This window comes from Pterocles gutturalis, unplaced genomic scaffold (assembly GCF_000699245.1).
Source record: "Pterocles gutturalis isolate BGI_N339 unplaced genomic scaffold, ASM69924v1 scaffold15812, whole genome shotgun sequence".
Taxonomy (NCBI): Eukaryota; Metazoa; Chordata; class Aves; order Pterocliformes; family Pteroclidae; genus Pterocles; species Pterocles gutturalis.
The window spans coordinates 105,998-120,618 of NW_010108229.1; the positions used below are offsets into that span (position 1 = coordinate 105,998).

Below are 14,621 nucleotides of genomic sequence, written 5' to 3' on the forward strand. Positions count from 1 at the left end.
GAAATGAGCGCAATTTGAAATAAAGTATTTCAGTCTTGGTTCTTGCATCTTGTTAGCATACAGTTAGTAAGCCGAGTAACAATCAAAACTTGACAGCTGGCTTAAATGACATGCATGAGGGAAGAAGAGAGAGGAGAAAAACCGGACACCTTTTATCCCAGGCAACAAAATCTGATGTAATGCACTTTCAATTGAATGTGCCAGATAGAGTCACAAAAAATCTGTGCTGGTTTAAACCACAGAGTGCTTCAAGCAACATCTGGAAGTTTAAAGAGCTGGAAATTATGGCCTTTTGATATGGCAGAGGCCACTCACATCTCATTCACATTTGGGATTAGACTTTAAATACTTGCCTTCCCATGGGTTCAGTTCTTCTTCTGTATAAAATAGAATAAGATGAACTACTTGAATTGCAATATGACCAAAACAAAAATGTAAATAAAAGTTAAAAACTATCCGTAACTAAATCAATAGTAATATGGTTATTTTTTTAGTTTGATTTCCCAACACACACACTCTCATTTCCCCAAGTACAGTACTGCACTTTGAGGGGGAAATGCTGAAATGACACTGAACTAGATGATTATCTCTTGATGAATTCCACAGTTTCAGAGGATCTAGAAAAGCAGCTGAACTTCAGCTCTGTTGAAATGTGTGTCTTGCTGGCTAAACACTCCATGAAATAGGCCTTTCCTATTTTTTTGCATACCTTGCTAAGAAAATCAGCACTCATACATTTGACAAAAATAACACCAAGGAAAGACAGTTTGGAGTAAAAGCACACAATGCACCAATTTAGAGCTGGTGAAAGGTGTCAGATGAACTTTTTCTGGTACAACACAGCAGCCTCTATGTGTATACAGTCCTTGAGAAAACTGATTGTGATGGTTGTTGATGGACTGAGGGTTGAATCATACTCTCCAATGGCTACTGAGCAGCTGGCTGGCTGGAAACGATGTTTAGGCACTATTGACTTGCAAGGGATTGGAGCCAGCCTTGTAGAAGCAGAATACACTCTGTCAGTGCCAATCCCCGCAATCATCTAGTCCTTTGGAGTTTGCTTTTTTTCTTTTTTTTTTTTTTTTTTTTCCCACATTTGCCAGAAGCAGTGTGGCTAAATACATTTCAAAGCAGGAAAAAAGTCTGACCCCGTGTTACTCAAAAAGTGGTGTGGTTTGTCTTTTTTATTTTTTTTTAATTGCAAAGCTTTGACCATTTTTAATTAAATGTGCTTTTTCTGCCTTGTCTCTACTCCAAGCTACTATGCTCTAAAATGCTTCTGTGGCTTAGCACAGCTCTTTTTAGCTGCTGATTTTGGTAAGCATCTTATTAATTGCCTGTTTGACGTGGGTGGTGGAGCTTCGTCTCCGAGTCTTGCCCTGGACCATCTTTCGACGCCGTACCTCACGACAGAGCTCATAGAAGGCCTCCATAATGTTGCCCTCTCCTGTGCAAGCAGAACACTCATAAAAAGCACATGCTAGTTCTGTGGCCAGCTTTTCACCTTCCTCTGTGCTGACCTGCCTGGAGTGATCCAAGTCTGCTTTGTTCCCCACCAGGATCAGGGTGACATTTTTGGGTTTTTTAACTTCATCCAACAAGTTCTTAAGTGGCAGCACTTCCTCAAAGCTGCCCCTGTCCGTGATGTCATAAACCAGGACGAAGCCTTCACCCCATCGCACATGTCCTTCTTTCTGAATAGCGTCCTCCTGTTTTGAAAAGACAGACACAAGCCTCAGGAGTTTGATTTATGAAAAAGACACCAGGCCTTCAGATAGACGTTGGTCCTCCAAAGCCTGCAAAGCCATGTACATCTACTTGACTTTGTACTTTATGCACATCACCTTTTTTATCGTGTGGCATAAGGAGATCTACTCTACCAAGGTGCCATGAGCTGCCTGTGGACAGGCTGGTAGCAGGCAATTGTAAGAGGGTCTCTGTTGAACGATACCCAGCACACAAACTGCATAAGACTGTGCAGTGTGAGCATCTGCTATGCTTTGAAAGGAAGGGGGACCTGGCTATGACAAAACTCCTCTTCACTTTGGTGGTAATCATTGACTGAGGCTGTTGAGCATCATCAGTTGACTGCAGAAATAGACTGACTTTGTGTATAGTAGTAATGTGTTGCTGGGTTGGTCTTGAATCAAGGAATGAGAACAAAATAATTTTAATCCCAGAGTAAACCCTGACTTTGTTTGTCCTTCCAGTGTTCAAAAACTCTAAGTAGGGTCCCTTTGCAGAAGGATCTGGATCCAGCATGCTGGGTCTGGCACCAAGCTGATGGTGGTGGAGGGGGGGGAGGGGTTCTTCTCAGAAGCAAATCTCTGTCCCCAGAAGCTGAGCACACCTGTCACCCACCGCACTCCTGCCACCACCGCACTCCCCTTCCCTGCTGTCTATCCGAGCCAAGGTATTGGATAATAGTACATGTACCCACGCACCTGACCAGCTGTATCTAGTATCTCCATGGAAACCACTTCATCATCAATGGTAGCTTGGTGACGATATGTAGACTCTAAAATAAGAACATATTTTATTAAATGTACTAAAAGAAGGAATTTTTTTTGTATCTTCCTTACAGCTACGCCAGCACAAGACCTGAGATGTGACATACAGCTTCACCAAATTTTATTTGTTCGAGCTCTTCCAGCCATTCTGTAGCACACTCAAGTTCTCCCTTCTACAATGGCAACTATTTTACCCCTCCCCATATGGCACAACTCTTTCTTTCCCATGTCTTATACCTACAAAGGGCTGTGTCCATGGCCGTTGCACTCTGCACCCAAAAAAGGCCAGTTTCCTGTGGCAAAGAGCTCTGCAAAGCTGCAGTCCATTTTTCATGCTTGTTCATAGGGAAGGCTGCCACCTATGAAACACAAATACTGCCACTCTCCAAGTTTTCAGCTCAAAAGCCTGCCACTGTGTAGCTTGAAGTCTGACAAGATCAAAACTAGTATGGCTGCAGATCAGGGAACCTAACCACTAAGCTCAGGCCTTATACTGTGATAAAATTACAGAACAGTTTGCTGTTTTAGGAATGTCTCTTTGAAACATGCTGAAATCATCACATTCCACTCTTCTAGCAAGGGCTCAAGCAGTGACTTCCCTGTATATGATTTATAATAATAACCAGTGGGCATTAAGCATTCACACTATGCTACAGGAAAAAAATTACTGTGTCCCAGGTTCTGGAACCAGGCAACTAATCAGAAAGCTCATGACAAAAGGGTTTGCTTTATCTTAATGAGATGATAAGTTAAATTTGATAGCATTTGACCTAAAACTTGGAAAATTATCTGTGCTAACATTCAGATTTATTACTGTTGCTAGCTCACAGATGTCCTATATCAAAAGGCAAATGCATATGCTGTGAAACTGTGGCCAGTGACTATGAATGCTTTGCATAGTCAGAGACACAATTCTTTTATTTGGTGCAAATCTCAGTAGGAACAAAGGATAACTTCAAGGAAACACATTTTTGAATTTGAACTTCTGAAAGGGCTCATATTTGGTGAATGTCTTTTTTGTTACATGCTTTAAAATATCACATCTTCATAGAGATGAATGTCTCAATGATGTCAGTGCTGCAAACACTCTCTTCCCAAACCAACAATGTCACTTCCCTCCTGTGCCACCTTAATTGCTTTGAAATAGCACAGCTGCCTCTAACAGGGACAAATGGTCAATTTAATTAGGCAGATGGCAAGTAATCTTGCTGTAGGGTTTCAGGCAATCAAGACTAGGTTTTTTAAAGGTTGTAAATACTCCTTCTGTGTATTGCAAGGCTGTTGAAGGAGTTGGAGCTCCCCCTTTGTGATCCTGAGGCCATACCTAGACAGCAGAGTAAGATATATCTGAGTCTCTCAGTTCTATGTCTCACCTCACCCTTCCGTACGCCCTCCTAGCTGCAGCAATTTCCACATGGAATACAGAAAAGGTAGGAGCTCTAGTTTGGTGTGGAAGCTGCAGTGATACACTTCCAACAAGTTATTTCAGTAGCTAAAATGTCTGGTGCTAGGTTGGGGTTCCCTGTGTAGCACTCCACATCCAAGGTCATTTGGGAACTTTTGCTTTGCTTCTTTGGGGGAGAGTGTTGTGAAGAAGATGGCTCTCTGAGGAATGTGATATTGGCTCCTTACTTGTTTAATCCTTGCAATGCTTAAATGCCTTCAACCATCTGGCCCTGCTTGACAAGTAGCTGTTGCAAATTGGTCCTCACAGCTTGAGAAAGTGCTCATCCAACCATGTTTGCAGCACATCTGTGAAAGGTCCTTCTGAGGAGGCAGAGTGTGGTAGGCCATACGGCTCTTCCCGGTGAAATGGGAGAATAAATCTCAAGGACTAGACTTGTGCTTGCTGCAGAAAAGCAGTGTGATTCTTAAATGATACTTGAGTTCTCAAAATATGACTCTGACAGCACTTTATGTTGCAAGTTTAACTCACTTTGGCTGCTTGTGTTGGGATGGAATTTGACCCTGAACAAGCAGCACTGATTTGGGTCAGATTAGTGTAAATATATCTTAGTAAATATGTGTCTGTTCCTGTGCTTTGGAATGTGTGGTAGTTCGGTGAATATTAATGAAGAGTGTAAAACAGCTGGACACTTAAAATATTTTTTGGTGTAATCACAGACATGGCTTCTTCTTCAAGGAAGCAGAAACATCTGAACAATCTGGTCGTCTTGCAAGTTATGAACCCTGAAGTTGTGATTTCCAGTCTGTTCACAACGACCCCATGGTACTTCACAAATGCATTGACTGGCTTTGGGATTTATTAATATAATTTTCCCTGTGGCACTTTGGTTTGTTTTTTTTTTTTGAGACATGAAGCTAGAGAGAAATTGGTTTACTTGAGATACCTGCTGGATCCCTAACTGAAACTATCGACAGCGCAGGTGTCTGTGTCTCAGCTAAGCACCCTTGACTCCTATTAGAGTTGAAGAAGTAAAATAGGTGGAGGATACAGTTTGTCTGATCTCTCTCGTGGGATAAATCACACCTCAAAAGCACTTAGAAGTCTAAAATTGGTCAGGTGAATCCAGGCTGTCAGTGTCTTATGCTCACATTGTCACGGTCAAGCAGAAAGAGCAAAGTTTAACACCACACCAGTGCTTCCCAAGATGGCTATAGGCAATTTAGTGAGCTTCAGCTTGTTATTTGCACCAGGTGATGCCTATATATCATATCTATATACCTATACAGCTAAAAACTCATAGATAGAAAAGAAACCTCAGAGCTGTGTTTTGCTCTTCATAGACTCAGTGTCAAAACTGCTAGCCTCAAAGCAGAGTTAGGGAGCTGCTGCTGACTGAGCCATGGTGTCCCTGATGCTGCTGGTGTTGTGGAAATAGCCATATTTGGTGGTGTGCTCTGCTTCAATTTAAGTAAGTAAATCTGGCCCATTCTTGTTGGTTTGGGAGTGTGCTATGCTCTTATTCATATTCCCAATAACAAGATCAAAGGTACTGCTAACTGTGTGGCTTTGAAAGCTGATGCCAGACTTCAGGGTCCCACTTGGTTACAAAGCTGCAATCCTCCAGTCCTCTTGCTGTGCAAAGCACTCTTGGTTCTCACAGTCCTATCATTTGAAAAAAATTAGGTTTATTCCAGAAACATTTAGAGCTGTCAAAAGGCCTGAGAAACATGTTGGAAAGTGGTAGATGTCGGTTTAAGTCTATAATATATTGCCACAATAATTAATTAATAGTAAGTGGATAAAATTTTTAAATTACCACAGCTGCCGAATAATTACATAAATAATGACTTTTGAGGGTGGGGGGAACATCCCCTGGGGCTCTCTATGTTGATAAGTGTGTTACAAATCTCCCTATTCTTCTGAGCAATACAATTTTTAAAAATGCAGGAAAAAAAACCTACTAAACTTATATAAAGAAAACTTTGAAGCCCATGATCCAGAGACTATCCATGGATATGATGACATTCAGTCACAGCTCGACCACATCACATACTTGAGCTATGCTTATTGTGACACATTATTAGAGTTTTGGCCTATAAGGCTTGGCTGGTCATTTATCAAACCTATTTGTCCAGGACTATCTTGATCTATTGAATATATCCGAATCCAGAAGATTATATTTTCTAGAGAAAAACTATTATCTGAGAAGTGATTGCTAGATCTTGTTTCATATTTGCAGTGATGTAAAAAGCTGTAGTGATGCAAAAAGATGTTTTCAGTACTTGTTTATTTTGAACAGGTAATATATATGGGGGGTATGTCATAGTCCTGGAAGGAAATATTTGTATCGGAAGGGTTTATGGCTTTTAGGAAAACACTTGTAGTAGGACTAGGTAAATCAGCTGAAATGGAGCAATGACATACACCATTTTACACTTAAATTTAAGCAACAGCCTGTTCTCTTCTGTTTTTTTTTTTTTTTTTTTAAAGCACAGAGGGACACAAAATCTGTTTCCATTCAGAATTGTAGTTCACTTTGGTCAGGAAAGGTTAATAAAAATGCTTTAAGAAACTTTGGTCTCATTATGGCTTTCAGCCAGTTGGATCTGAGAACTGCAAAAGACCTAGAGAAAGAGCTTTTGTGTAATAATTATAAATGAATTTCCAGACCAAAAAGCTACAGCTAAGAAACATGAACTTCTAAGTTATGGTTTAAGCCTTGTTTGACAGCAATGCAGACGTATGTTTAAAAGACTGAAATTTCCCAGAATTATTTCTGATTACATAATAAAAGTTCCCCTTTAAAAAAACCCAAACCCACAACAACAACAACAACAAAAAAAAAACCCCAACAAAACAACCTCCCTGCTCATTTAGACTCCTGCACTCTTTGACATCCATCAGGAGGGCACCTGCCTCTATCACATTTGGGAACAGTGACTTTGACAGCCCATTGGGGGGAAAAAATATTACCTCCATTACTAACCCTGGTGTTGTTTGGATATGTCCTCCAGAGCCTTCCTTCAGCCTGCCTTTGTGAAATCTGTCCCCCTCTGCATTTCCTTGCTGCTTCAGGTACTTATCACCTTTTAGAAAGCCCTTGTGACTTGAATGTACCTTCCTGACTCAGAAAGTCTCCTGCATTCTTCCTTTCCCCACCTCAGCCTTTCTCAAAACTCAGATGAATGTATTTTTCTTCTTTGCACCTGGCTGTTACTTACTCCATACATTACCTTACAGGAGGGTTTTTATTCTACAACTATCAGTGGTTTTGCAGTAACCACAGTACTGCCTTTGTGTATTAACAACACATCTCTAATGCTAATGCAGTATATCCTCACATCTCTTTATTAACTGATATTACAGACACAAAAATAAGCATAATTGGGTAATTATCAAGAATACCATCAAATGATATGCCATGCATTGTTATTGCTATCATTATTATCATGTGTAAAAGAAGAAAAAGTAGTAAAAAGGAAGCTACTGAAAGGAAACTCTGATTCTGACACCTCTGATAATCGGACTTTTCAATGTCATAAGTGTTTCTGCATGTGTAACCCCAAGAGTCTTGAAATATAGAAGAAAAACTTCCGGGAGTTGTACAGTACCTGTGAGGTGCTTTATATGTATGACTATCATACTACATGAACATTCATGTCAAGCTACAAATTTAAACCAAAATATGTATGAAGGTTATTTGTTTGCAGTGATACTTAATTCAACCCTAGAGATTCTAGCCTGCTTCACATGCAGTCTGCTGTTGTGAATGCTGCTTTTGGAATCGACAGGGTGATGTGCAAAGAAGTTTATTTTCAAACCTAATTTTTGTCTCTTTGGGCTGCCTTCTACAAGGCTGCATTTGCTGTAATCAGAATTGAGACTGCAGTACAGCAGGTATTCCCAAACTAGTCAGATTAAAACTGAGAATAACAAAAGTCATGTGAGAGGCAATGCAGGTAGTGAGTGTGTCTTAGCTTGCTGAGCTGTTTTTAATTCCCATTTGTAGTCCAAGGTGAAGCTCTCAGATATTTCTGTCCTAAGTCCAGGCTGGGTGGAAGATAGAGACCCTATTGATGCCCCTAAGGAGGCACAGGGCAGAAGAGCCAGGGCGTGCTTGGGGCAGTCAGCAGGTATGTGCCTCTGCACAAGCCAGGCTGTGGGGCTGTCCCTGGTCCATGCAGACAGGCAAAGACTGTCCGTAGGTGACCTCAGAAGAAGCTTCAGGTGCTATGGGGACTCATGGGGGACACAGAATGCTATGTGGAAAACAGAGACACATGCAAAGGGAACAGCTACTGCAGTATGAAATATGGAGAACAAATTCAGAAGAAATGAGGCTTAATTAGGTCAGCTGCTTAGTGAGCAGTTTGGTTTTTATCACGTTTTCCTATTTTTAATGAAGTGGGAAGGAAACTAGAGGGCTAGTGCATGCACAACCCCACTAGACTATGAAGTTCTCATCTTGGTATGAAAGGATCTGTTGCATCCCCAAAATTTGCTTTTTAGGTAGAACATGTGGTAGATATAAAACTAGTCAAGAGAAAAGCATTTTTTCTTGATGCATTGATATTTTAAATAAATAACATTTTGGCCTCCAAATAGAAATCCTACAATAGTTTTCTTGAAAACACCTCTAAAAATAACAGGAAGTATGTCTATTTGCTGGCTTCTGCTGCATGATTTTTATCCTGGGTGCAAAGACTGGGTTTTTTTTGGAGGAGAAGGTGAGTGATGCTATGTTTCCTTTCCTATAGGTTCTGCCCTCATCCAGCATTTACTGACATAGGCAGAGAAAATGTGTACAGATACCTGGGAACTGAATTTGTTAAGGCATGCTAAAACAACTGCTAAAAAAACCCCAACAAAGCCAGAGCAGTGTTAACTAGTAGGGAGTAAGCTTCAAGGCTTTAACTATTCTTTTTATTTTTAATTTTTTTAATTTTCCCACCAACATTAAGCAGAGGCATTAGTTCCTGGTGAGAATAATGCCTGTGTCAAGTTTAAATCTAAATAAACCATATTTTGATAAATTTTTTGTTTGATTGTTGCAAGAAATCTTTGGTAGCGAAGCTATGAGTTTCACCTTAATTCTGCCAATATAAATGAAAACTAACCAGTGAGACTTTTCTCATACCTAAAACAAGCAAAACAAAAGCCTGCTCTCCTGAAGGTGCAAAAGCAAGCATTAGAAGCTTCTGCTCATCTGGAGAACATTTCAGAATATGATGAGTAAGAAAAGTAGGGGCAAAATATTTTGCAGCTGTAGCTACAGCAAGAACAGCCACTGCCATTGCTTATTTTTGCTGTCTGTCGAGCTACTGTAAAAAGGCAATATTTTTACTACTGGCATCAGGAATATCTTCATCTTGAGATTCTCATATGAAAGGAAACAAACCACATTTTCAAATAACTGCTTCCTATGTCATTTTAAGCATCTTACTCTACTGCTCTCAATTACAATTTCATCATTTCAAGTCTTTGAGCATTTTAGAAGCTGGTGTTGGGGTTTAAGGTGCTCTAGGCCATACCAGTTCATTTCCTTACAAATACCTCAGAGAAACCAGGAATACCTTCACGGCTCATTGCCATAATATATTCCATATAAATTCCTACTGTTGAAGAGTATAGTAAAAATGATATAACATATTAAATGTATATCAAGTTAAGTAATGTTTCTACTGTTTCAAAGTGGGGAAAAATAGGAGCCCAGGAAGAAATCTAGTAAGGCACAATCTGGACTACTGAGGACTGAATCTGTTAAGCACTGAGGCAGAAGGAATGAGTAATTTTGTTAATAAAAGTTGAGGATACTAATGGCTAGAGTCTGGCATGAAAATAAGGCTGTTTTCCAGCAAAGTATTAAGCATATACACATTTGTCATGGTACTCCCAGAAACAGAGGTTGGCAGCCATTCCTCCTAGTCCCAAATGCTTGGTTACCATTACACTTCGCTTTGGCTGAAAGCCCATACTGGACCACATATGTTATTTATAGCTTGTGCTTGGATAAACTGTAGTTGTCAGCATGGGTGTTCAGATGAAATATGCAGAAGGAAAAGTTCTTCAAGATGATGGCAAAACTCTCTCCTCTTGCTCACTATGGAAAATGGTTAGTTTTAATTGTGAAGGTGTCGATGATCTGGTTTATAGCACTGTGTAGACTGCAGTATCCTGTTGTGCAGCCAGAGGAAGAAAGGGCTGGGAAGGTGGGCTTCCTCCGTCTGCCTTCCTCCTGGGGCTGCTGGTCTGTCAACCTTTACACCCTAAGGCTGAAGGGACCATCAGTTAATGATTTATTAACATTTTACTGTGGGCCCCTCTGTTAATTCTTGTTTGCTGTCTGGGCACTTTGTCTCTCAGCTGTGCTGCTGGGAGTTACTATTTTTATGGTAGAGGCAGGCAGTAAACTTTCACAAGTGTTAAGACAAACTTGCTGAGTGAGCCACAAGTCAAGAAAACTAGAAATCTGCAGTATACAAAGACACGCGTTTCTTCAACTTGTGATCTGCAGCAGGAAAAGCAATCCTGGGGATGAAGAGTTTGTATTCAGATGGTATTGCAGTGGTCCAGACAATGAACCAGAGAGCAAAGACAGTCCTTGAGAACTGTATTTGGACCTGAGGACCTGAGCTCCTTTTTTATGGCTGAATTGGCACAAAACTAGCCCGGAAAGATAGTTCTTGCATCTTCTCTCTTTATAGAGTAAACTGTTCCTAGTGAGGTACTGGCTCCTGCTGATAAGCTGTTTCTGGTTATCAACCATTTTGATGGAAGCTAGTTTGGATATATTCCCACTCTGTTCTGTTAATGCTGTTTGTCCAGATCTGTACTTACCAGGTGCAGAAAAGAAACTCCGGCTAGCAATATCTGCTAGTGTTGTAATGTTAATTACATTATGTATGGTATCTGCAAACCTCCCTTGTGGTCCCTGAATGGTACAGTTTTCTAACAGAACGCCCAGCTACAGATGTGGTTATATAGGCAAAAGCTACCCTTCTAATGTAAAAATAATCTTCCTTGCAAGAAGCTTTCAAATGGGAAAAGCCTTCTTGCCAATGTAAACAGTATCTTTGCAAAGTGATTTCTGTTGTTGTTGCCACAGCAGTGAAATTTGTAAGTCTTGAGCTGGTCTATAGGAGACGAAGTTCTCTGCTGTGAGATAATTCAGGGCACTAACAGAGGTATGTCTCCCTTCCTCAAGCACTTGTTTGCCTAGTGTACCTTTCTGCAGTCTTTTGGTTGTTTTGTGCTGGATAAGAACAGTGCTATCATGAGCCTTTCATAATCAAGCTAGTGGGACAGCAATTTGTAGTACTTTATCTCCTATCTTTGCTGCTTTACTGATACCCACACATTTTATCCATGTTTGATTGTGTCTGTATGTTGCATTAGATAGGACTTTATAGAAAACGCCAACTCAGGTTTTTTTCTCTCCTCCCAGTAGCAAAAGAGTGAACAAAAACCTGAGTGACTTAAAGAAATTCTGACCTAGTTGGAAGAAACACTCTTTAAAAATGTCACTATTAATCTAGTAGTCCTTGCAAAATTATAATTCTTCTTAAGGCTCATGTTTCTTTGTAGTTACCTCTGCTTCTTCAAAGTAATGAAGTCTTTTCTCTGTCCTGTTCAAATTAGATTCCTATGCTTTCTGTCTCTTTGCCTTCGTGGACAGGCCAGTCTGCCATGTGGCTGCTTGCAGGCTGCAAACTCTCAGCCAGCCAAGCCATCTCGGTGGCAGGCAGATGGTCAGCCTGCTGCCACCTGCCTCCTGGCAAGCACTGCTGAAATGGTACAGAGGAATGCTTGTTTTCATGCTTCTTGAGTCTCTTAAAAGGGCCAAGCTGAAATACAGCACAAATTTCCAGTTCCGTATGAAATCCGCCATGAATGTGTTGCTTATGTTTGCAAAGCGCTTTTAGGCTGTGGCTTAAGTGGTGCCCTAACCAGGCCAAATGTTTTTTGGACTTCTAACAACACACACTGAATTTGCTTATTAATTTGTGAGTTGTGTTCTATTTAAAAACATACAAACATTAATGAATTTTGGTGAAATCCATGTGGTAACCCAATCTCCCTTCTCAGTACATATTTAATGAGCTAAAGAAGACTAAGTTTAATGGTGAATTAATATTTAATATTTTAGAAAACAACTGTATGTGTTTTTTTAAAATATGCAGTTCCAGCCTATTTCTACATAGAGCTCTTTCATTGGACCTTCTAATTATGTTGCACGTGTGGGATAGTTGTGTGACTTCTTATTATAAATAAGGATTGAAAGTGGAAACTTATTTGCCTTGATAATTCAAGGTTACCACTTAGCCTGAGGGATTAGGTGCTTTGAAAAAAAAAAAAAAAAAACAAAAAAAAAAACAAAACCAAACACAAATGCCAAGGTGGTGACAGTGACTCCTCAGTAAAGCAGAAATACTGGAGACGTCAAGGCTGACAGTTAACACTCCACAGAAAATTATCTTTGTTGTAGTTGTTATCGCTTGGCTGAGAATAGTAAAATACAAAGCACAGTGATATGTACTTTTGTGAAGATGCAGCTGTCCTCCCGGTGCTTGCACTGATCCAACATCATGCACAAAAGTGGCAGAGCTGTAAAGCCCTGACTTCAGCAGCAGCTTCATGTGCCAGAGCTTGCAAGATTCAGTGATGCTCCTCCCTCCATAAAATGTTATTTTGTGGTTTGTAATTTGGCTCCTGGACATACAGCAGTATATCCAGATGCTGCTAAAAATACGGTGGTTCTTCTTATTCTGGCAGGTTGGAGTAGTAAAGAATATTTATAAGGTGTGGTTTTTCCTTTCCAGTTAAAATGTGCCACCCTTGAATTAAAAGAGGTCAAGGTATTTTACCCTGATGCTTAGTTTAGGATAATGTTGAATTTCCATCAGGCCTTGTACCTCTTGGTGAAAGCTTTCCTGAAAATAGGAATTATCTGGGGACTACATGCATCAGAGGGCTAATGGCTGGTTGAAAACTTGACATAAAAAAGAAACTATAAATATGACATTTTTGTCACAGCCCCAGTGATTTTTGGCAAAACCTCCAGTTGCTTAGTAGCTAGGTAGCTTGCATCTGTTTTACTCCTGCCCTTTCAAAATTACTTGACAAAGCTACTTATTCTCCCCGTAAGGCAAACGGGTCTCACTGACACAACTTAAACTTTTTATATTGGAATACATACATAACCCTCTTCCCACCCAACTGCCAGTCTATTCAGCTAAAACTTCTCAGTAAATTCAGCTCAGTGATCTTACAGGCCACTGAATCACTGCAGGATGACTATGGTAAAGGCAGAAATGGGTTCTTTAAAGAACATTTCTCAAAGCTTTTGAAGGTACAGTGCCTTTCTGATTGCTCTCTGAAGGCCTGAATAGTTAGAATTTCAGGATTATTTTTTTTCCTAACACTTCAGCACCTCCTTTGAATCCTGTTGTGATCCATAGTTTGAAAAAACAGTACTTTAAAAACCAATCTCTGGTGGGCAGCTACCACCAGAGATTATTGTGATTACAAAACAACTTCTTGACAATAGTTTATTAGTTTTTGCATTTCTCAAACCTTTTCCTCTGAGCAACTTAAAGCACTCAGCTTCACAATAACTGTAATACATGATTTAAGCTGTTATCCTCTAAACTGAATGAGAATGTAGAACTCAGTAAATCAGAGGAGATTAAATTTTTGTTTTATTGAAATAGGACTGTTGTCTGCATGAAAGCTTTCCATGTTGCAAACAGAAGACAATTAGATTCCTGAGGGGCATGGTTAATTTGCAGTTGTATTCATTTGTAAAACAGAAACAAATGTCAAGTCTTGTACATCAAAAAGGACATAGGGCCTTCATAATAGGGCAAAAAAAAAATCTTGCAGCTTGCTAATAAGTTGGTGTGCTTAAACAAGGCAACAAGGATACTTTTGCATGCCATGTCCCTGTAAGACATTGATGAACTCGGACTATACTGATACAAAATACATTATATACTTCTTCCAGTGTCAAGTTCTTAAAATGATATATTAGTGATAGAGATGTGAAGTACTAATGCTAATAAAACATTATATTGAACATCTTACTGTACAGTACAAGGCAGGTGACATATTCAGTGATGAATATATTGATATTAGCAGATAAAAGAATGCATTTGAGTTCAGGTTGTTCTGAGACTTATTTTCCCAAGATGAGATTTCTGCTATCTGTCATTTCTTCATCTTACCAGACTAAAATATGACACTGGATAGATACTTTGCTTTGTTGAAAGGGCTGCCTGGATTTTGCAATAAAGTGTATTATACTTTCATCTTTGTTTCTGCTGTGCAAGTTTATGGCATTCTCTATTTCTTCAGTGTGACATCTTAGGGAAATAACACTAACAAAGAAATAGGCATTTAACTGCATGATAGATATCTGAGCCTCTGCAAAAAGGTTAGGAAGGAGATGGCAACAGACTGTAGGAGAAAAGGAAGTTTCCCAGCCCCTTAGTTCATGTGCAAATCACTTAAATTTGAGGTATTGAAGGTGTCTTCTAAGACGTGAATGCCTTGTCTCAAACTTCTTGGCCTGGATTTTCCCTGGCGCAGAGCATTCAAATATAAGCTAACTTAGGAAATACTAAGAAATCGGACCTTGGCCCAAAGTTTCAAGCAAGGTCTGTAATTCAGAGCACGTGTTTGACACGTTTTTTTGAGATATCTGC

General features: G+C 39.8%; 1 protein-coding gene across 2 annotated transcripts in view; it reads right to left on the reverse strand.

Annotated features, from left to right (window-relative positions):
• Positions 1–1,089: 1,089 nt before the first annotated feature.
• RERG (RAS-like, estrogen-regulated, growth inhibitor) overlaps positions 1,090–14,621 on the reverse strand; it is a 103,503-nt gene continuing 89,971 nt past the window's right edge. Inside the window, exons 3-5 of one of the 2 annotated variants that reach the window (XM_010072555.1) lie at positions 2,445–2,518; positions 1,278–1,709; positions 1,090–1,241 (exon numbers count right to left, since the gene is read on the reverse strand). In XM_010072555.1, the coding sequence (XP_010070857.1) occupies positions 1,302–1,709; positions 2,445–2,518 (482 nt within the window). In that variant the 3' untranslated portion in view covers positions 1,090–1,241; positions 1,278–1,301. Of the gene's footprint in view, positions 1,242–1,277; positions 1,710–2,444; positions 2,519–14,621 lie in introns of those variants that run through there. The other variant, XM_010072556.1, reaches the window with a different exon arrangement.